General features: G+C 41.7%; 1 protein-coding gene across 1 annotated transcript; it reads right to left on the reverse strand.

Annotated features, from left to right (window-relative positions):
* Positions 1 to 1980: 1980 nt before the first annotated feature.
* Positions 1981 to 22604, reverse strand: LOC145342683 (transmembrane protein 47-like). Its single transcript, XM_080188240.1, has 3 exons — positions 22116 to 22604; positions 10100 to 10240; positions 1981 to 3926 (listed from the first exon to the last, which is right to left on the reverse strand). The coding sequence occupies exons 1-3, from the start codon at positions 22309 to 22311 to the stop codon at positions 3745 to 3747; spliced, it is 519 nt and encodes a 172-aa protein (XP_080044366.1). The 5' UTR covers positions 22312 to 22604; the 3' UTR covers positions 1981 to 3744.
* Between the last annotated feature and the right edge of the window lie 1327 nt (positions 22605 to 23931).

Raw genomic sequence — 23931 nt, forward strand, 5'->3', positions numbered from 1 at the left:
TTAGAATTAAAATCAGCCTCAAATCGGGTCCAAAATTGTTGCAGCTTTCCATTGATTTGATCTCTGTGTTTGTCCAAATTGTGTCCAGTCAGTCAAAGGATATTCTGAAAAAAATAAATATTAACCCATAGAGCAGCTTGTTGTATTACTGCCCAGTAGAGTAATAAAGACTGAGAATCATGATCCTCCCTGTCATTAAGTCCTTTGTTTGTAGCCTTAGCTTTGGAAATGGTGAGTGCCTCTCGCTGCTTCCTGTGGAATGGTTAGTTCCGTTGCCGTTCGTAAAATAGTTTGTAACCGCACATTCTTATACCTGAGAAATGTGACTGGTTCCATACTAAAATTATTGGACTGAAATTACATTTTTATATTTCATAAGATGTGTTCCTGACTTTTCAATTTTGGATGCTATCAGTCTGTAATGGAGCAAAAATTGCTGAGGATCTGGGAAGTATTTCTACTTGTAAACTGGGATTGTTCAGTGAAGTAGAAAAGATAATAGGATAATTTGGTAGGTGTGTTTAAAATTATGAGGGGATGAAACAGTAAAGTGAAACAAGTTTCTTTTGAAATTGGGGGCTCATCAATATAAGATTAAATTTAAAAGATTTAGGACAGCAGGAAAAATGTCGATACGTAGACCTTTGTGAAGTGAGAAATATACTACAAGAAGTTATTGACTGAAGCAGAGACCATGTTTATTCCTGGTAGGAATAGGCTAGACAGGTTGTTGAAGGAAAGGAGGATATTTGAAGATGGGAACAGAATGAACATGTGAATTAAGACTATAGCTTATATAGAGCAGAAACACCAATACAAACTGGTTAAACTGAACAAACTGATTCTGTGTTGTAATTCTGACAGCATTTTATAGACATGGTGTGGGCGCGTAGGGGAGGGCTACTACCTGCTTGCTTTATTTCCTTTCTTGTTAAGTAAAATAAAAATGATCGAGGTCAATAATAAATTTGCCTTGACACAAAGATAAAGAATAGGCTTAATTTTCCTACTGCTTGCAGAAATCTCTGGTAATAGGATACAGATAGTTTGAAAACTTCCTTATATCCACTTTGTCCTTTTATGCATGGAACACAGAACACCTTCGAATAGACCTTTTGTTTGAATCACAGTATTGAATTTCACTTTGTCTTGCACATGATAATTCTCTGCCCAACAAGCATCAAGATTTTTGTTGGTTAGAGATGTCTATTATTACAATCCATAATGTATTTGTTGTAGACTGTTGGAGAATGTGATGCAAAATTGGAATATGTATAGAAGAATGATATACATGGAATGTACGAGTTTCTTCCAACTGTTGAAATAAAAACTCAGAATAATGTATTCTTAGACATTCAGTGAGGAGTATCTCATACACTAAGGTAGCAAGGTCAGGGATCATGGGCAAGCTGGACTTGGTATTGGACAGGATACTGAAGTTTATGGAGGAATGGGAGCTAGAAAAATGCAAATTGTTTTCAACCTGCATGTCAACTAGCCTGTTGACATTCAACTTCTAAGTTTGCAAAAGGCAGACAAAGGACAATTGCACCTTTGGAACCATAGCCCATCAAAATCATCAACCCCAGGAGAGGGAGGGGAGAAAGATGGGGAAATCTTCTTATGTTTTTTAAAAATTCATGAGCATTGCTGGTTGGTCCAGCATTTATTGCCTCCCCCTATTGCCCTTGAAGTGCGCTGCCTGTAGGCCGTATTGAAGGGCAGTCAACCAAAGAATTGTGGATCTGGAGTTGTATGTTGGCCAGACTAGGGAAGGATGGCAGATTTCCATCCCTAAAGGACATTAGTGAACCAGATGGGCTTTTTGTGACAGGCAACAATGGTCATCATTAGACTTGATTTTAGAACTTTTTTATTGAATTCAAATTTCAGGATTCTAACCGGATCCTCAGAGCATTACTCTGGGGGTTCCTGAATTACTGGTCCAGTGACAATGCCACTACATCACCACCTCTCGTTACATGTTGAAACATAGGTACAAGTTGGCTGATAATTATGAAGCACAAAATGGTGGTTTAAATTTTCACTTTATTCTATTAATATCATAAATTATGAAACTGATTCATTCCTTTGTATTAACATGGAAAGTGTCAAACATCAGTTCTATAACTATTGAAATATTTTCATTTTATGTCCGAGTTGTTGTTTTGGGAATCCATATTGATCAGGAAACAAAACTTAGACGTTGATAATGGACCCATACCTCTGAAGATCATCCCAAGCCCAGATCCAAGCAACTATTTTTTTACACAATCAAAGGCACACTGTTTTTGAGAATACTTATGTTCAGAGACTAAGAAAAAATCATTATGAGCCAATCCTAATTTGTTAACTCATGGGCTCAACAATTTAGCTCAATCTATATTTCTAAAATTTCTTAAGTTTAAAAGCAATGCAACTTATATGATATTTTGGCAGACAGGACTGCTAATTTGGATTTGTGTTCAATAGTTAAGATCTGTTCTGATAGAACCAAACAAAGGTCTATTTGTTCTCCCCATACCTTAAGTTTATTGGCAAATTGCTTCAATGGGTAGGAAAATTCTGACCGTGGAAGTGACAGTTGCTCCAACAGTTGTATATGGTGAATCTGTCATTTTCCCCATTACCCCAGGCTCCAATCCATCAAAGATTTTCTGTTTTACCTTAGGCAGATTTTATGATTAATAATCCTTTTGAGTGTTGAATGAGTTTTGCTACTTTGATAAATTCACAAATACATCCCTGGAACATCAATCAAACTTAAATGAAAGGTTCAGCCACAAAAATGTTCAAAACCATGAGGTTCACGCTGTTCTTGGAACAGTACTCAAAAGCGTTACAATAAATGCACGTACAGCACATGTTTGTGTTGAAGTTGCAGCTCAGTGAGTTCAAACTGTGCAGAATCAACATGCCCAATTATTCTTGGCCTTTTGGCTAAGATCAAGTGTAGTATCAACATGCTGTGCTTGGTTGAAGTCACTAGATTACATTTTAGCTTCATTTGAAGCAATTTTTAAAAGCGGCATCTCGGCCTTTTGGCTAAGATGCAAATGAGATCAAGGCTTGGATGAGGAACTATGCCTACTCCAATCAGCTTGGATCATGCAGATTAAGCCCAAGACAGGAGGTGAGAGCCCTGTCTTGTCAACTTGGATCAGGAATGTGTCAACTTGTTGAGACTCTGAATTGGACTTGATTTGATTGAATTAGAATAAAAACAAAAAAAAAATTATTTGTTACACATTAATAAGTTTACTGGACACAAACCCTTTATTAAGAGAAAGACAGAAGCCAATTGGACAAGTAAAAAAAAGACTAAAAGAAGTGACAGTAAAAAGAAAATATAATTCACCTTCCAGAAGAAAATAGTGCATGCACTAGCAATAGCAAGCTTTGCCTGACTGGTACATTGCTTCAATGTGATGCAGTGTACACAGACAAATGGCCAATTATTTATTTTGGAATCAACTAAACTAAAACACAAATTGTGTGTAAAGATTGCACAAGATAGTTAGGAGACATTCCTTGCACTGGGAGCCTTCCTTCTTCACTTGGATCTCAATTCAGCCCAGAAAGTTGTGCTCACCAGAGTTCTTTCATGGAATGATTGCTCTTCATTGTGATTCTTCTCCACAAATTTGTTTTTGTAACGTGATTCTTTGAGCAGCATATCTTCGCCCTGCCATTATATCTAATAGCTTTCTTAAGCTTAATATAATCTGTTGATGTAGAAGGGGGCTAATAATACTCTTCCTCATAGGTGTCTGTGTTCAGGCAGTAAAGAATGGCTGCTCCAAGCATGAAGATGGTACCACCCCAGGCAATGCCATAGCCCCAGTTGAACTCATGGTACGTCCTCAGTGTGTTGGCATCAATGAATTTGATAGGGTACAAAACCAGAGCACAAACCTGCAAAACAACTGAAAGAGACACATTGATTAGCACAAGACTGAGACTGTAGGATAAGTTACCAACATGTACTAGATAGACTTGGCACATTAGTGCAGAGAAGGGGAATGATGTTCACTGGTTTCCCATGATAGCCATTATGGAGCTGCAAGATGATTCAGGTACTGGTGGCATTGTGTGGGTTTCAAAAGAGATTATCTACAGCAATCTGTTGATCAGGGCAGGACTGAGTGTGGGATGGAGGTATTCTCTAACAAGTGCAGAGCTGTGAAATAGGTGGAGTAAAAAGTCTGACAACACCAGGTTTTAGTCCAACCCATTTATTTGATAATAGACTCAAGCTTTCGGGTTAGTCCCTTCGTCAGGTGAATGGAGAGTTCTGGCCTCAGACAGAGCTGAGGCCAGAACTCTCCATTCACCTGATGAAGGGACTAACCCGAAAGCTTGTGAGTCTATTATCAAATAAATGGGTTGGACTAAAACCTGGTGTTGTCAGACTTTTTACTGTGTTTACGCCAGTCCAACGCCGGCATACCCACACCATGACAAATAGGTGGAGAACAGAGGAAGTAAACCAACATTCAGTATAAGATGGGGGTAATTCTTTACAATAATTTATCAATCAGTGGCTATACCACAGTGTATGGCTAATAAGTATGGAGGAGGAGTGGGGCGGGGGCAATGGGCTGAGGAAGGTAGTTTTTGCAAGCATGGATACAGGCATGCTGGCCTTCATAGCGAGGGGGATTGAATATAAAAGTAGGGAGGTCTTGCTGCAGCTGTATAGGGCATTGGCGAGGCCGCAACTGGAGTACTGTGTGCAGTTTTGGTCGTCGTACTTGCGCAAGGATATTTTGGCCTTGGAGGGAGTGCAGAGGAGGTTTACTAGGCTGATACCGGAGTTGAGGGGGTTGAGCTATGAGGAGAGGCTGAATAAACTAGGTTTGTACTCGTTAGAGTTTAGAAGAATGAGGGGAGATCTCATTGAGATGTATAAGATGATGAATGGGATGGATAGGATAGAGGTGGAGAGGCTCTTCCCGCTCAGAAAGGACAGTAGGACTAGGGGGCACAGCCTCAAGATAAAGGGGGGAGCGGTTTAGAATGGAGTTGAGGAGGAACTTCTTCACTCAAAGGGTGGTGAATCTCTGGAATTCTCTGCCCGTTGAAGTGGTGGAGGCTGCCTTGCTAAATATTTTTAAGACGCGGGTTGATGGGTTTTTGATAGGCGAGGGGTTTAAGGGTTATGGGGAGAGGGTGGGAATGTGGAACTGAGACACGACAGATCAGCCATGATCTTATTGAATGGCGGGGCAGGCTCGAGGGGCTGGATGGCCTACTCCTGCTCCTATTTCTTATGTTCTTTTTGAATGCTAACATTTACCACTCAGGTGTTTGGTTTTAAGATTAGGTTACACATTGCCCAGAATCCATATCCCATAATAGTGCCCTGAATGAGTGATTGATACTGAATGTGGCAGTATATGGTAGCATTCAGAAAGATGATGTCCCATTTTTCTTTTAAAAAATTTAAAAAGATCTCTATTCCCTTAGGGAGATTTGTTGGACTAGATTAATGTTTATGAGTTGAACTCCTCCAACTTGGAGATATAGACATTAGTTTGAAAAATCATCTGTGTTACACATGTCTCCTTAACCAGCGTCAGTGTAAAGCCAAGGAAAACATCTGCTTGTGAACCAGTACAAATGTTACTTGGGCTGCTGTTAGTTGTAAAATACACTGCCCCATCAATCATACAGAGCAGGGAAGTCCCAGCACTCATTGATTGCATGGTTGACAATCGAGTGGTGAGGATGTAGGGCTGAGGTTTGATTTGATTTATTATTGTCACATGTATTAACATACAGTGAAAAGTATTATTTCTTGCACACCTCACAAACATACCATTCTTAGAAAAGGAAACAAGAAGGTCCAGAATATAGTGTAACAATCATAGCTAGGGCGTAGAGAAAAATGCAAGGTAAATCCATTCAGAAGTCTGACAGCAGCAGGGAAGGAGCTGTTTTTGAGTCGGTTGGTACGTGACCTCAGACTTTTGAATCTCTTTTTTGGAAGAGAGAATGTCCGAGGTGTGTGGGGTCCTTAATTATGCTGGCTGCTTTGCCGAGGCAGCAGGAAGCATAGGCAGAGTTAATGAGAGGCTGTTTTGCGTGATGGATTGGGCTACATTCACGACCTTTAGTAGTTCCTTGTGGTCTTTGGGCAGAGCAGAAGCTATACCATGCTATAATACAATCAGAAAGAATGCTTTCTCTGGTGCATCTGTAAAAGTTGGTGAGAGTTGTAGCTGACATATAAATTTCCTTAATCTTCTGAGAAAGTAGAGGCGTTTTTGGGCTTTCTTAACTATAGTGTGGGCCCAGAAGGATCAGGACAGGTTGTTGGTGATCTGGACACCTAAGAACTTGAAGCTCTCAAACCTTTCTACTTCGCCCCTGTTGGAGACAGGGGCATGTTCTCCTTTACACTTCCTGAAATTGATGACAATCTCCTTCATTTTGTTGAAATCAGCCACAGAATGCTTTGAGCTCATCAGGGAGGGAAGGGTGTGTTGCAGCTGGCAATTTTACATGCCTTCATCTTGTAGCCGGTTATGTCTTGCTGACTTTGCCACAGTCATGATGTGGAGAAGCTGGTGTTGGACTGGGATAAACAGAATAAGTCTGACAACACCAGGTTTAAGTCCAACCGATTTATTTGCTATCAAATAAAATCAGTTGGACTTAAACCTGGCGTTGTCAGACTTCTTACTGTGTTTGCCATAGTCGGCAGGGGTCAGTGTGGCTAGCCTGGATCTCTAGCTTGGTCCGGTACTGCCTTTTGGCATCCTTGATGGATCTTAGATTGTATCTGGCTTTCTTGTATAATGATGTGAAGATGCCAGCATTGGACTCGGGTAAACACAGTAAGAAGTCTGACAACACCAGGTTTAAGTCTACCCGATTTGTTTGATAGTAAACTAACAGGTTTTCGGGGTTTCTCCCTTCATCAGGTGAATGGAGAGTTCTGGCCTCAGACAAAGCATATAACAGCATAGACAGTTTACAGATTACTGATTAGAATGCGAGTCTTTACAACTAACCTGCTAATCAAGTCTTAAAGATAATGTGAGTGGAAAGAGCATTAAGCACAGGTTAAAGAGATGTGTATTGTCTCCAGACAGTACAGTAAGTGAGGTTTTGCAAACCCAGGCAAGTCATGGTGGTTACAGACAGTGCGACATGAACCCAAGATCCCTGTTGAGACCGTCCTCATGTGTGCGGAACTTGGCTATCAGTCTCTGTTCAGCGTACCATGCCCCAATGTACCATGCTTCAGGACATTGGAGAGACCATGCAGACGCTACGACAATGGATGAATGAACATTGCTTGACAATCACCAGGCAAGACTGTTCCCTTCCTGTTGACGAACGCTTCAGTGGTCACGGACATTCAGCCTCTGACCTTCGAGTAAGCATTCTCCAAGGTGGCCTTCGCGACACACGACTGCGCAGAGTCGCTGAGCAGAGACTGATAGCCAAGTTCCGCGCACATGAGGACAGTCTCAACAGGGATCTTGGGTTCATGTCACACTATCTGTAACCACCATTACTTGCCTGGGTTTGCAAAACCTCACTTACTGTACTGTCTGGAGACAACACACATCTCTAACCTGTGCTTAATGCTCTTTCCACTCACATTGTCGGCATCTTTAAGACTTGAATAGCAGGTTAGTTGTAAAGACTCGCATTCTAATCAGTAATCTGTAAACTGTCTGTGCTGTTATATGCTCTGTCTGAGGCCAGAACTCTCCATTCACCTGATGAAGGGAAAAACCCTGAAAGCTTGTGAGTTTACTATCAAAGGTTTGTGTGGAACCAGAAGAAATGGCGGAGGTGCTTAACGAGTACTTCGCCTCAGTATTCACGGTGGAAGCCGATCTGGGAGATTTTGTTATGGATTTGCAGCAGATGGAAAGGATTGAGTACGTGAATATTAAGGAGGAGGATGTGTTGGAACTTTTGAATTCTATCAAGGTAGATAAGTCGCCGGGACCAGATGGGATGTACCCCAGGATACTGTGGGAGGCGAGGGAAGAGATTGCAGAGCCCCTGGCGATGATCTTTGCGTCGTCAATGGAGACGGGAGAGGTTCCAGAGGATTGGAGGATTGCGGATGTAGTTCCTATTTTTAAGAAAGGGAACAGAGATAGCCCGGGAAATTACCGACCGGTGAGTCTGACCTCAGTGGTTGGTAAGCTGATGGAGAGGCTTCTGAGGGACAAGATTTACGAACATTTGGAGAGGTTTGACATGATCAGGAATAGTCAGCATGGATTTGTCAAGGGCAGGTCGTGCCTTACAAGCCTAGTTGAGTTCTTCGATAATGTGACTGAACACATTGACGAAGGAAGTGCCGTGGACGTAGTGTACATGGACTTCAGCAAGGCGTTTGATAAGGTCCCCCATGCAAGACTTCTTGAGAAGGTGAGAGGGCATGGGATCCAAGGGCCTTTGGCCTTGTGGATCCAGAACTGGCTTGCCTGCAGAAGGCAGAGAGTGGTTGTGGATGGGGCTTTTTCTGAATGGAGGTCAGTCACCAGCGGAGTGCCTCAAGGATCTGTTCTGGGACCCTTGTTGTTTGTCATTTTCATAAATGACCTGGATGAGGAAGTGGAGGGATGGGTAAGTAAGTTCGCTGATGACACGAAGGTCGGTGGTGTTGTGGATGATCTGGAAGGATGGCAAAAGTTGCAGCAGGACATAGATAGGATGCAGGACTGGGCGGAGAAGTGGCAGATGGACTTCAACGCGGATAAATGTGTTGTCGTCCATTTTGGCAGAACCAACGGGATGAACGAGTACACTATTAAGGGCAGAAGTCTGAGTAGTGTTGAGGAGCAGAAGGATCTTGGGGTCCGGGTCCACAGGACTCTTAAATCGGCCTCGCAGGTGGAGGAGGTGGTCAAGAAGGCGTATGGTGTACTGGCCTTCATTAATCGAGGGATTGAGTTTAGGAGTCGGGAGGTAATGCTGGAACTTTATAAGACCCTTGTCAGGCCTCATTTGGAGTATTGTGCGCAGTTCTGGTCGCCTCACTATAGGAAAGATGTAGAAGCTATTGAAAGGGTGCAGAGGAGATTTACAAGGATGTTGCCTGGACTGGGAGGCATGCCTTATGAAGTTAGGTTGAGGGAGCTGGGACTCTTTTCCCTGGAGAGACGAAGGTTGAGAGGCGACCTGATAGAAGTTTACAAAATGTTGAGAGGAATAGATAGGGTGGACTCTCAGAGGCTATTTCCCCGGTTTGAAATGGTCGCTACGAGAGGACACAGATTTAAGGTGCGGGGAGGGAGGTTCAGAAGTGATGTTAGGGGTAAGTTTTTCACTCAGAGGGTGGTGAGTGAATGGAATCGGCTGCCGTCAGTGGTGGTGGAGGCGAACTCGCTGGGGTCTTTTAAAAGACTTCTGGATGAGTATATGGGGTTTAATGAGATTGAGGGTTATAGATAGGTCTGTAGGTTGGTAGGTGATGTGGTCGGCGCAACTTGTGGGCCGAAGGGCCTGTTTGTGCTGTAGTGTTCTATGTTCTATGTTCTAAATAAATCGGTTGGACTTTAAACCTGGTGTTGTCAGACTTCTTACTGTATGAGTCAGTGTTGACTGACTTGAATGCCTCAGACTTGGACTTCAGCAAGCAGTGGATATCCCTGTTCATCCATAGTTTCTAGTTGAGAAACACATGGATTTGCTTCTTTGGCACACAGTCTTCTACACACTTACTAATGAAGGTAAAGGGGAAGGAGACAGAAAAACACCCTTTCTTAATTACTACGAAGTAATTTCTACTGAAAGGTATGTATGAACAAGAAAACACACGGTGCGATGCCCCACCATCTTCAAATAATTTAGATTTCCAAATGAAACATTACTATTCCACAATGCCAAACTGGAAGCTGATTGCCACAAACCACATCCCAGAAATTAGTTACTATCTTTGGCTGGGTGGGAGAAAACAGCAAATTTTTTTTTATATTTTACAAAGTCCATAACCCATGATGTATGTGATTTTCTGGCATTAATAATTATTCCCATGATGTATGACAAGCAACTGAAGTACACTGCTATTTCTCCTTCTCAGTCTCTGTCAAAACTACACAGGGGATCGTATACACCCACTCACCTGAAATGAACAGCATAACAGCAATTGTCCTATAACAGCGTTTGTGAGCACCCTTGCACAGTGAGATCAGAGCAAAGAGGAATGCAATTAAGGTGATAGATCCTCCAGCAATCAGCAGCACCAGTGTAGCAATCTGCCAGTCTGTGGGAAATGGAATGAAATGGCATTTGACATAAAGAAAGATAATTAGAATTCTAAAAATAAACTTAAGTCCTAATTTGTGAGTTTTGTGGTAATATGCTAAATTGGTGCAGACTCAGTGGGCCAAATGTCTCCTATACTGTTGGGTTTGATGATTCTATGAAGTCAGCAATAGGGACATTTGACCCGATAGGGGTGATGTTCTGCTCAGGTACTTAAGTGGAACATCCAGTGATTTTCTTATTTATAGAACATACTGAGCACTGGAGCCACTTTTCAATTGATCAGCTGAGAGCTGGATGAGGCAGATGAGGCAAATGAGGGTAATTAACTTGAAAGAATTACTGAAACTTCCCTAGTCACGAGGAAGTTATTTTATCCTAAATCCTACAAGATTATAATTGCTATATTTGCTTTTCCCTGAATATAAAAAACAAATATTATTGGAAAATTATTGTAGTGTTCTACATATGTGATCTCATATTCTGATTGGAGAACACATTCTTTTCCCAGGTGATCAGAAGAACCTGCTCTAATAATTATCCAGTAACTCTAACTGGCAGAGCAAGCAAGTGAACAATGGAAATAGGATCAGGCTCCATGTGATCCCTCCACAGTTAAATACCTTCCCAACACTAACTATCTAGGTTCACATTAAAGAGCACAACTAGATACGAACACAGTCAAGAGTCATTAGGACAGTTGATAAGGGACCAAAGCCAGGAATGGAACAATGCTGCTTTAAAGAAAATAAATTGAAGGAATTTTTACAGTAGGAACTTGGTCACTTTTGAGGGTATTAAGACTCTGGACTTAATGAAGTTGTAATTCAAGTCCTTATTGCAAATGCAACCATCCATTATTAGGTTAACTTTTGACTGTGGAGAAGGAAACGTAGCAAACAAAAAAAAAATTCCATTCTTCCAAAAAAAAACCTCCCCATTGCACATCCTTAGCTCGCTCTCCCTTTAGTGAGCATGTGTGACAGCAACCTTTCCTGGCTGACATCCAGCCCACAAGTAACAAATGACCTCATTCAGCAATTAACCACTACTACTAATACATTATAAATCACACCAGCAGAACTGTTTCAGGATTATCAAAGCTGATAATACAGAATCATAAGAAACCCACCAGTAAACATATGCTAACATTCAGATTTGGCATTGGACTATTCCTCTCTGTTTTTCTACATTGTTATATTAAGATGCAATTCCAGTATCTTATTTGCTTGACCATCCTCCACCCAAATGTTGAGTATTGTCAACATGATGGGTGGCATTGGTACCACTTTCCAGCAGGTCTAACTGATTAAGGAGGAATAAGAACCCTGGTTTATATCTCCTTATGTGGTTTGGTGTCAAATTTTGTTTCTATGAAGTGTGTCAGGATGTTTTGCTGCATAAATACAAGATGTTGATTTTTACCCTCTCCTTGAGTATTTACCCTAGTTGGGGGTCTTGAACTAGGGAGCACAGTCTCAGTCTCCTCACACCTCTCAGCTAGAGCATTTTAAAGGTTCACCAACCCCTGACTGAAGAAATTCCTCCTCGACTCAGCCCTAAATGTCCTTTTTTTGAGACTGTGCCCCCTACTTTGAGAATACCAACTGGGGTAAACATCCAAAGGTGGCATCATGACACAGTGGTTAGTACTGCTGCCTCACAGTGCCAGGGACCTGGGTTCAATTCCAGCCTCAGGTCACTGTCTGTGTGGAGTTTGCACATTCTCCTAGTCTGTGTGGGTTTCCTCTGGGTGCTCCGGTTTCCTCCCACACTCCAAAGATGTGCACGTTAGGTTGATTGGGTATGCAAAAATTGCTACATAGTTGGGGTGGAATTACTGTTGGTGCAGGCTCGATGGGCCAAATGACCTCCCTCTGCACTATAGGGATTCTATTCAATGGATTCTTGTCACAAGGCACCCAGCAGCTGCCCTGGATGAAATCAGTAAAATCAACAGTCTGGGAATTGAAAGTGGCATTTCTGCAATGTAATATAACATCAGAGAGTTCCTATAATAGGCATAGAAAGAGGACCTAGACTTGGACATCCAGCTTATTCCACTTCCCTATCCCAAAATATTCTCCAGGTGATAGGACCTCCACTTAAGTGATAAATGTATTAACTGATCATGAATCAGATCTTAACTAAGATCTCTCAAATTTCTTCTGCGCAGCTGCTGCTGTGATTGGATGTATAAAGTTCTGGAAGTTCAGGATCAGGGGTCAAAATAAATTTTTTTGAGGGCACTTCTTGCAAATTTTGAAGGCTACCTTTTGGTTTTTGGAGAAACCTTTGGTTTTCATTCTCATTAATACCTTACTATGCAATACAGTCACCTAGTAATGTTGCCTTCTATCTTTGTGTGGCCATATAGGGTATATGAATCACACATAAGTGATTGGAGCAGGATGGGCCTCTTGAATCTTCTCCATCTTCTATCTCAATGCTATCTTACCACACTATCCCTATATCCCTTAAGGTCATTGGTATCTAGGAATCTGTTTACATCTCAACTGAACATAATAGCTGAGCCTCTTCCCCAACTCCTGACTGAAGGAGATCCTTCCTCATCTTAGTTCTAAATGGCCTTCTTCTTATTCTGAGACTGTGACCCCTAGTTCTAGACTCCTAACCAAGACACATATCCTTCCTGCATCTGCCCTGTAAAGCTCTCAGAATTTTGCACACTTCAATGAGATTACCTTATTCTTTTAAACTCACAATGCAGGCCCAGTCTCCTTGACCTTTCCTCATGGAATGACCCTGCCATCTGAAGGATCAGTCCAGTGAACCTTTAATGCACTCTCAATGGCTAGTATATCCCTCCTTAAATAAGGAGACCAAAACTGCACACAATATTCCAGGTATGGTCTCACTAAGGCAATATACAATTGCAGAAAGATTTCTTTACTCCTGTACTTAAATTCATTTCAATAAAAACTAACATACCATTTGCCTTTTTATTTGCTTGTTGAATCTGCATGGTGGCTTTTGATGACTCATGGACAATGACACCCAGGTCCCATTGAATATCAGCACTTCCCAATCTCTCATTAAAAGGTACTCCGCATTTGTTATTTTCCTTCCAAACTGGATAACTTCACATTTTTCCACATTATATTCTATCTACTACGTTCTTGGCCACTCTTAATCTGTCTAAATCTCCTTGATGTCTCTTTGCACCAACTTCACATTCCATCAAATTTTGTGTCATCGGCACAGTTGAAAATATTACATTTCGTCCCCACATCCAAATCATTGAGAAACATTGTGAAGCACTGGACCTTATACCCCGCTAGTCACAGCGTGAAAACCTGAGAATGGTCCGTTTATCCCTATTCTCGGTTTTCTGTGTGTCAACCAGTTCTTAATCCATGCCAGTACATTGCTCCCCAATCCTACATGCTCTAATTTTGCAAACTAACTAACTTGTGTGGGACCTTATTCAAAGCCTCCTGAAAATCCAAATACACCACATCAACAGGTTCTTCCTTATCTATCCTGCTAACATATCCTCGAAAGACTCCTAACGGGATTGTCCAACATGATTTCCCTTTCATAAATCCATGTTTACTCTACCTAATCTCACTAAGTGTCCATTCATCACATTCTTTAGAGTAGATTCTTGCAATTTCACTACAACAAAGTAAGGCTAACAGGTCTGTTGTTCCCTGTTGGCTCTCTCCCTCCTTTCTTAAATAGTGGGGTTACATTAGCTATCTTGCCATCTGTAGGCACCATTCCAGAATTTGTAAAATTTTGAAAGATGATCACTGATTCATCTGCCATCTCTACAACCACCTTTTTCAACACTCTGGAATTAAGAATCATCAGATCCAGGGTATTTAGTCCACCAGTAATTTCTCCAGCGCTATATTTTAATTAATACTGACTTATTTCAGACTCTCAATCTCACTAGCCCCTTGGTTCCCCAATATTTCACGGAGGTCTTTTGTATCTCCCTTTGTGAAGACACATAAAGGTTGGGGACTTTCCAGCCCTTCCTATTAGCAGGATCTTCTGGTCCCACTGAAGTTGACACATACTACAATTCATCAGCAGTGGGGAAGGACAGCCTTGCAAAACACCATTGATGTCAGCGAGATCCGGCCAGTAACCAATGGCAAGCTGGCTCCACTGCAGGAAAACCTGGCATTTTGATGAGATGGGGGGGGGGGGGGGCTGCAAAATTCCCGCCAACTGTTTGTTGAGTTTCTCTGCCATTTCCTATTACTCTTTATAAATCACAATTCTCTGCCTGTAATGGGCCCACCTTTCCTTTTTACATACCTATAGAAACTTTTAGAGTTCATTTCAAAGTTCCTTACTAGCTTAATTTTATAATCTATCTTCTGTCTCTATCAATTTCTTGATTCTATCTCGCTGAATTTTAAAATGTGCCCAATTTCTCAATTCTCAGGCTTACTACATATTTTGATTTATTAGACTTCTCTTGTTAGCTCTGGTTGGATCATTTTTCCTCTTGGCATTTTGTACCTTAAAGTATATTTGTATTAATGCTTTAAATGCTAGTTGTCTGTCTATTGTCATACCTTTTAATGTAGCTCCCCAATCTATCTCAGCTAACTTGCCCCTTACAGCTTTCTAGTTTCCTGTATTTAGATTGGAGGCCCTGACCTGAATTCCGCATTGCTCTATAGGCAGGTGTTCAAGTATGGAAGGGGAAATAAAATAAATGGGCTTCCTTCTGGATTCCCAGGCCCCAACCTCTACACAATTTTACGATGGGACGGCAAGAACTCAGATGGGCTGCCCACCCTTATCCCAGTTGAGGTCTTTTGTTGGCTACTTAGGGCCTTATCAAACCCAGCCTCAATGTTTTAGTTGAGAGGATTTCCCAGGTGTGAGGGAAGCCCGGAAATAATCGGGTTTAGACCTCAGGCTGTAAATGTGGGGAATGCCTCCATCAGAAGCCACCTTCTAACTTTAGGTGCTGGATCCAACCACCCCCGGCTTCTCCTCCAACACCCTCAATCACCCACTATCCACCAGCCCCTTCCACTCTAGATCACTCCACTCTCCCTGCCCCGGGACTCTGAAAACAATACTTTCTGTCCAGTCCTGGGATTTAGACTCTAAGGTGGGACTTTCTCCCACCTGAGAGTGAGGGCTGGAAGTTCCATCAGTAACCAAATGATGCTCATTCAAGCGCAAAATGGCTGCGGGTCAGGCAGAGTTGTGAGGATGTGTTCCTGGCTGATTCTTCTGACAGCAGGACAGGAAACTCCACTATCCAAAAAATCCTGGCCCCTAGTTTTGGATTAAAAGACATCACCTTCAAACTTTATGGGAAACACTATCATATTATGGTCAGAAGCAAAATTCAAAGAATTTATCAGTATCCTCAAAAATCATTAGACCTAAAACTTCAACACTATTTTCTGAACACCACAGCATTTAATTTGACACAAGAGAACAGGCGTAAGTTAGCAACATAAGTTTTTTTAAAGAAATAACAATTGCACACTTATATTCACAAAAACAAATCACCCTGTATACACCTTCTGTGGAGTGGTGATATCACAGTTAAAGTGTTTTCATTTCATTTGCATAAAGCTGGAAGATTTTAACCAGTTACTACCCCTTTTGTTACACCTCAATTTTAAATAGAACAACTGATCAAGCATTGATATTGAACTAGGATCAATTATTTGCAGAAGGTAGTTCCAAATCCTTTTTGTGTGTAGAGGTGTTTCCTAACTTCACTTCTGTTTGATCTGGTTCTAATATGTTTCCTATTAATAGGCTTACCTAAATTCATTGATCATATACTTCATTACATTTCTTTCATTGCAATAGTGACTAAACTTCCAAATAATTTCATTGACTGTAATTACTTTGGGATGCCCAATGGGGTGTACAAAAGTCATAAAAAGCACTCTAAAAATGCAAATTATTTATTACTTTTGGGATCTTGACATAGGCAAAATGGTTGCATGTTCGTCTCTCACACAGGTACAGCACCTCAATTAATTCACAGTATATGAAACACTTGAGATGTGATGACATCAGGTTTAAACCTCAGGCAGGAAGTCTGGAAATGCCTCCTTCAAAAGGCCCATTCAACTTTGGGTGCTGGATTCCACCTGCCCCCCCACCCCCTCCCACCCCCTCCCACTGCCCCCCACACTCAGCTTCTGACCTGACACCTTCTATTCACCCACTAAACCCCTTACCCCTTGCACCTGCGTGCCTTAAACTCCCCCCTTGCCTGATCCCACCACCCTTGCCCCACACCGTTAACAGCACCTCAACCTTACTCCCCTAATCATCCTCTCCCCTACCCTGCCCACATACAAGCCTCTCTCCCCTAACCTATTCTGCCGTTGCCCACTGTATTTTGAACACTGTTCTGAATCTGTATAACAAATGTAGTCTGATACTAGCACATAAGGTAATCATACCACTTTACATTAATAAGCTTTAATATTTAATTCTAAGTGCGAAACTGACTACAGTCCTTGATCTTAACAATAAAAATACTATTTGCTGGAGGGCAGGGCTGTGATTCTCTCTCATTTTAAATGGTCTCTATTATACAGTCAGACTGTGATTCTCTCATTTTAATTGATCTCTATTATACAGTTAGTTTAAAATAAAATTGCGATCTAAGCTAACCCAGTTCCATTAATACCACAATATGATGGGACACTCATACATTTCTGTGATCCTGAGCACACTGTACGATCAGCCAACTAGGTAGGGGTTAGTGAGAAAATCAGAGGGAGAGGTGCTCTAGCATTTGATCCTATCTGTGCTTCAGGTTAGTTTTAGCAAAGGTTGATGATAGTTTGCTGGTGTGACGTGACATGGGACAGAGAGAAAATTTCTTTATAACCAAGGGGAATAACTGCGATATCAGATGACAAAGTAATTTGGGTCAAAAGCTGTGGTAATGTAGATAGTAGAATTCTATCATCAATAAAAGGAGCTGAACCTTTAATCAATGACTTCCCATCCCCCGCCTCAACAACTAGGAATCTGTCTCACAAATTTGTTCTGGAAACCTGAGTACCTCGTCCAATAAACACTTTTATTGACTGTCTTTCTCTCCTTAGTGATGCTTTACTTTTTAAGTAAAAATTCAATTAATTCAAAATCATTAAAGAAGATGAATTAACATATTTCAGGAGTGCAACTTCCAAACATTTTTTCCAGCGCATGTCCTAAGCTATTATTTAATCTTTGTGTTCTCAGTGTGACCTGTGTGGAACATTAAAAGCATTTTAAAATTACGTCTTTAGAAAATGCCAGGGCTGATGGGGGTTGGCTTGCAAAAAAAAAATGAATTAATCAAATTGTGAATACTACACACAAGTTTCAGAATGGCTGTTGGGAGGAGAACCAGAATAAAATTAACACTCGCAACCCAGAGTAGCAATAGGCCTTGTGGTTTCCACAGCAGCTGCTACTTTGGGGTGTAAGGAATTTGCAGCTGTTCGGACTTGAAGGGCCAGGGCACCATGGAAACGACGTGTCCCTTTTCTACCAAAAGCAGTTCTTTATTGTGCGGCAGGCCCATGAGGAACATAGGAACCGGAGTTGGCCATTCAGCCGCTGGATCTGTTCTGCCATTCAATTAGATCATGGCTAATTTGAACCTTAGCTCTATTTACCTACCTTCTATTCCATATCCATTGATACCCTTAACCAAACATCCATCAATCTTCCACTTGAAAATTTCAATTGAAACAGCAGCCACAGCCTTTTGGAGCGCGAGTTCCAGATTTCCACTATCCTCTAAACGAGAAAGTGTTTTCCAATTTCACTCCTATATAGTCCAGCTCTAATTTTAAGACTATGCTTTCTTGTACTGGACTTCCATACCAAAAGGAAATCGTTTCTGTACCTATCCCATCAAATCCCATAATCATTAAGGTCTATGATTAGATCACCCACAATATTCCAAACTCAAGAGAATAAAGTCAAATTTATGCAACCTCAATCCAGACATAATCATGTTTATATTGTGCGATAGAATACAGAATAAGTGAACATTTTGTTCTGACCATAATCTATCCCCAATATCAAAACATTCCCTTCATATACACACAGCAAAGCTACCTCTCGTAATTAGATGCTGCTGCTTTTGACTGTTAATAGCATTTGGGCTGTAGGCTTGCCTATCGTAGGCTTCCTTACTATATAAAAAAACTGTAAAGGAGGCACAAGTATGAAGTCTACTCCTTAAACTCATAACTTGGCACAAACCCAAAGAACAACCACTTCACCAGTTATCTTGAAGATACTTTTAAAAGATCTGGTATGGTTCACCCCTCAAACTTAGTTTTCATAATCAGGACTGACAGATTTCTCCCAACCATTCCTTGTTGACTGCCTGTAGAGTAAGGGCTTGCTGGTCACAAATGTGGGTTTATTAGCATGAGATTTTCATACTGATGGTCTGTATGGACTTTCCCCAACAATGGAAAAGATCCACTGCTAGAATGAAAAAACTCAGTTGCAACTTCTTTGAAGTTAAATGTTGGAAACTCATCTTGATTCTAATCTGAGACAGTGAATAGAGCCAACACAGTGTCCCAAAGAATATCTGTGGCAGAGTCATCTATCACAAAACAGTCAGACAGGACACAATATTTAACTAGAACTTTTTCTTTCAATCATTTGCATCAAATTGAGTGGCAAGTGTTTAGAAGAATGACAGGCAATTCTATTGAGACATAAGATTCTGAGAGGACTTGACCGGATGGATGCTGAGAGATGATGGGAAAATCTAGAACTAGGAGCAAAGTTCCAAAATGAGGTCTCCCATTTAAGATATAGATAAGGTGGAATCTGTTCTTTCAGGGGTCATTAATCTTTGGAATTCTCGACTCCAGGGAGAAGTGGAGACTGGATCATTGAATATATTAGACAGATTTTTGATCTATAAGAGAACCAAGGGTTACGGGAGGTAGGAGGGAAATGGAGCTAAGGCAATAATCAAATCTACTGTGATTCTAGTGATGGCAGAGCAGGATTAATGGGCCAAATAGCCTACTGCTTCCATTTTTCTTAATTCTATCACTGGCTGGACAAACATTTATTCCCCATTTCTAATTGCCTTTGATGTTTTTTTTATTAATTTAAATTCCACCAGCTGTCATTCTGGGATTTGAACTGATGTCCCTTGAGACTGGGCCTTTTGCATACTAATGCAGTGATATTACCACTACACTACCATCTCCCCCTACTCCTTATTTTGTATGTGACCAACCATCCTGCCATAGGGGCTTCCCTCCCTCCTAATGCTCAGAGGAGTAATACTGTGAGTAGATGAGCTCTGCAGATCAGGAAAAGCCCAATTTGATTTTAGATCTGTGTTGATAGACATTCAGCCAGGACAGTGGCAAGGGAACTATAATTGACCTCGGTGCACCTGGTTAAGGAGGAAAGGATGTTATAAAAGATACCAGGGTTCTGCGTCCTAACCACTATTTGATAGCTCTGCCATAACACTGCCCCTCTCCCCTAATAAATGCATGTAAACATGGGGTAGACAGGATAGTGTTCAGCTTTAATGCTCCCAGGCTCTGGTCAATACTTTCCACCCAAGCTATTGCATAAATTATGATATAAGCAAAATAGGGCAGATACTGGACATTTAAAACAAAAACAGAAAATGCTAGAAATTACTCAGCAGGTCTGGGAGTACCCGAAAGATCACGTGAAATGTGAACAGAATTTTCAGTTCTTATTTCATAAATAAAATTGGATAGACGTACCAGGCAACACTGGGAAGTAATGAAACCATGGGTAGGAGAGAGTCAGTGTGCTACCACTGAGTCTTGAAAGCCCAATGCCATCTTAAACTCAGTTGAATGTTAATTGGCAGTGGGCAGGACTTTTCACCATCCTTGGATGGATGTCCTGCCCTGATTGGTTGACAGCTCTCCAACCCATTCTATGTTCTGCCTAGAATCAAGTCTTGGGACTATTAGAAAGCTAAGTCCTGGGGGTGACAGGGGTAATCATGGCATCAGTGGGTAGGCTTGGGAAAGAGGAGGAGAAGGGGAGAGAGTTCCAGAGTTCCAAGGTCCCACAGGGATGGCACCCCAAAACTGAAAGGTCCTGAAGATTGATTCATCTCACCCGTGCCCACACTTGAGATGGAGAAATGGTTATTTCTCTGTTTCTCATCTTACTCACCCACATCTGCCAGACTAAAAAATCAAAGCTTGGCAGACAAAGGTCCTTGGCCAGTAAGAGCATTAATGAGCGAAAGAACAGGTTTCCTGTCCAAGATCTTGACCACTCTATCATGAAATTCCATCTGGTTTGGGGAGGGCTTGATCCAGGGAGAATCCCGTCATTCAATTTTACATTCCGCACCCCCCCCCCCCCCCCCCCCCAACTCAGAATCCACCTTGGTAGGGAGCAGAAGGAAAGAAAAATCTCACCAAAGAGTGGCGTAAGGAAAGGAAAACACTCATAAGAATAAAGATCTACAACAGTTATACATTGGCTGCTGAGTAAATTTAAGACAAACCCCATTATTTATCACTAGGATTTCAGTAAATGGTGTAAGCAATTATTTTTTGTGTGTAGTTTATTTGAAATGTGAAAAACATCCAACAACTAAAGTTTGCCCATTCTCGCTACGTCAGTGTGGTTTCCTCCAGGTGCTTTGGTTTCCTCCCACAGTCCAAAAAATGTGTGGGTTAGGTGGATTGGCTGTGTTAAATTGCCCCTTAGTGTCAGAGGACTAGCTAGGATAAATGCAAAGGGTTATGGGGATAGGGCCTGGGTGGGATTGTGCTTGATGCAGACTTGATGGGCTGAATAGCCTCCTTCTCACTGTAGGATTCCATGATTCCGTTAAATATAGGCAATGCCTACTTCATTGTTACACAACATTAGAATGAAATACTCTCATATGTTTTATCACTGGGGTGGGGCGGGGGATGTGGAAAAAGCAAGTTAATGGTGATGAATTTTCAGGGCATTACAAGAATCATGTCACACAGTATTTATATATAGGCTTGAGTATATTGTATATGTGTTGCTACTAGCATGCTAAATATGCCTAATGACAGAATTGAACGAGCACTAAAAAAGTCACTTCAAGTCAGAGTAGTTTTTAAAATTATTACCTCATACTATATTCTCTCAGTTAGCGGAAAATCAGTAATTAGTTCCTGACAACACTCTTAACAGATGCACATTTGGAATAGAACTTTGCGCTCAGCTCATACACAATTTTGTTTTGGGACTTCATCCCTTTGTCTAGAATGTATTTTTCAAAATAATGATTTTTTTAAAAGCTAGCTTCACTAACAGTGTAAATTACCACGCAGTGAAACACAATGAAGTTTCTACATTTTCCAGCCAACTGGAAAAACTTTTGACCCTTACAATGACCTGTGTTTTTGTTTCCGTTTTCTTCCCTCCCGACCTGGTTTACCCAATTCCATGTTTTCCCAGGTTCTGCCTCTCTCTCCGCGCCACCCACCCCCCCTCCTATTGCTGCATTGAGTTCGACCCAACAAAGAAAAACTTCAGCCTCAGTCAATCAACTCTCCCCAATCTCACCTTCTGCTTACTTCACAAGAGAAAAAATAAAAAAAAACGTTTTAAAGATAATAAGCTGGAAGGGGAATTAGCGCTCTAACACAAAGCAAATCTTGTCCCAGAAAGTTTCTACAACAAAAACCGAGGGGGGATGAAATAGCAACACAAAGTAATTTCTCTAAAAAACAAAACTCACTCGATCTTCAATCAAAGGGGTTGCTTTCTCAATCAATGTTGAGCTTTAGTTTTAAGTGTAATATGGAAGGATGCAGTAATTGTGGCAAAGGTTAAACTTCTGCGATGAGTTTGGTGTGTTTTATTTTAATGCTAGCCTTTACCTGTCTGGAGAACGGACTCGCAGTACCATCCAGCCACGGTCTGTTTGCAGTAATCCCACAGAGAAAGCGAGGAGCGCTCAGCGGTCACCCAAGCTGGACTCAGCAACGACACCACGTCCAAACTCACAGCCACAAAAACACAGATCAGAGCGATCAACTTAAAGGGCCGAACTACGCGCATCTCATCCACAGCCATAGTCTACTCCCCAAGAACTGCTTCGGCAGGGGAAAGATAAACAGCTACTCCTAGCCGAGCCCGGCGAACCACAAGAAGCTGTCTGCTGTAACTGATTAGTTGTGCTTCCTACACTGGGTCTTAATGCCTTCAGTGTCTCCTGTGTGCTCTGTTGGCCAGTCAATAAATTGAAGTGAACCCTCAGGCGGTTCCTTGGGCTGCCTGTAATTTATCAGCGTCAACAAGGGGCTTTGGAAAGACGGTTAACAAGGCACACAGTTTTCTATTCTCCAAATTCCGCCAGATGATGTGCCCTGCTGGTGTTCATCGATAATTCTTTTCCTGTAATGGTGTCGTTGTTTTTCACCACTCGGCAGTTCCCCCCCCCCCCCCCCCTTCTTGCTATGTAGGTTTTTATCCCCGTATTCCGATTGTGTGTCTCATACAGTTTCTCATTGCCAACTGTGAATAAAAGTTTGTACTTTAACGTCAAACACATCCCATCATCAAGAGATGCTGCGCCAAGGAAGGAGGGGATTAGGGGAGAGACAACCATTGATTGAATAAGTAAGTTTTGAGGAGGAGAGGGAGGTGGGCAGAAGGGAATTTCGGGGAGTAAGTTAAAAGCAAATTACTGCGGATGCTGGAGTGTGGAACACCTCAGCAGTTCTGGCAGTATCTGTGGACACAGTAAAAAGTCTGACAACACCAGGTTTCAGTCCAACCGATTTATTGGAGAAATTGGCTTTATTCTCTCCCCACAGATGCTGTTAGACCTACTGAGATGTTCCAGCATTTTCTGTTCTTGTTTCAGATTCCAGCATCCGCAATCATTTGTTTTTATACAAGGATTTTAGATGGGTTGGGAATTGAGAGCCAACGTGGGTCAGAACCTATGGGTAAGTAAGGCGATAAAGGACAGGATGCAACAGTCGAATTTTGGAGACACTTTGAACCAGAGGACGGATGTAAAGTGACTGGCAAAACAAAGCAAAGATGGGATGAATAAAAACTTTTTTTAGTGCAAGAAGTGAGTTCTGAGCTGGAATGCATTGTCCAAAAGGGTGATAGGGGTACATTCAAAGAAGGGAAGGGGAATAAGACTAATGAAATTGTCCTTGCAGAGAAACAGCATAGGTTCAATATCAATAACAGTGCTATAACCGTTCTGCAATTCTACACTGTAGCTCATGGAAGGTGGAGAATGAAGACTAACAAGGCAAGAATTGGGGTAGTATTATCTTCTATAATTAGGCTGTCTCTTAAGGTCAAGAATGTCTTGCTTCCATATTAAAAGGGAGGTACAGTGGCAGTGGCTAGCACTGCGGCCTCATGTCACTGTTTATGTGGAGTTTGCAAATTCTCCCCTTGTCTGCATGGGTTCCCTCCGATTGCTCCGATTTCCTCCCACAGTCCAAAGATGTGCAGATTAGGTGCGTTGGCCATGCTATATTGCCCCTTAGTATCAGGGGGACTAACAGGGTAAATATGTTAGTTACGAGGATAGGGCCTGGGTGGGATTGTTGTCAGTGCAGCCTCAATGGGCTCACTGGCCTCCATCTGCACTGTAGGGATTCGATTATATAAAGGCATTCTTGGGTGAATGAGGAGTCCAATGAGTGATCTACAGTAGTATAGCCT

Source organism: Carcharhinus amblyrhynchos, chromosome 4 (genome assembly GCF_965287045.1).
Source record: "Carcharhinus amblyrhynchos chromosome 4, sCarAmb.v2.hapA, whole genome shotgun sequence".
Classification (NCBI taxonomy): domain Eukaryota; kingdom Metazoa; phylum Chordata; class Chondrichthyes; order Carcharhiniformes; family Carcharhinidae; genus Carcharhinus; species Carcharhinus amblyrhynchos.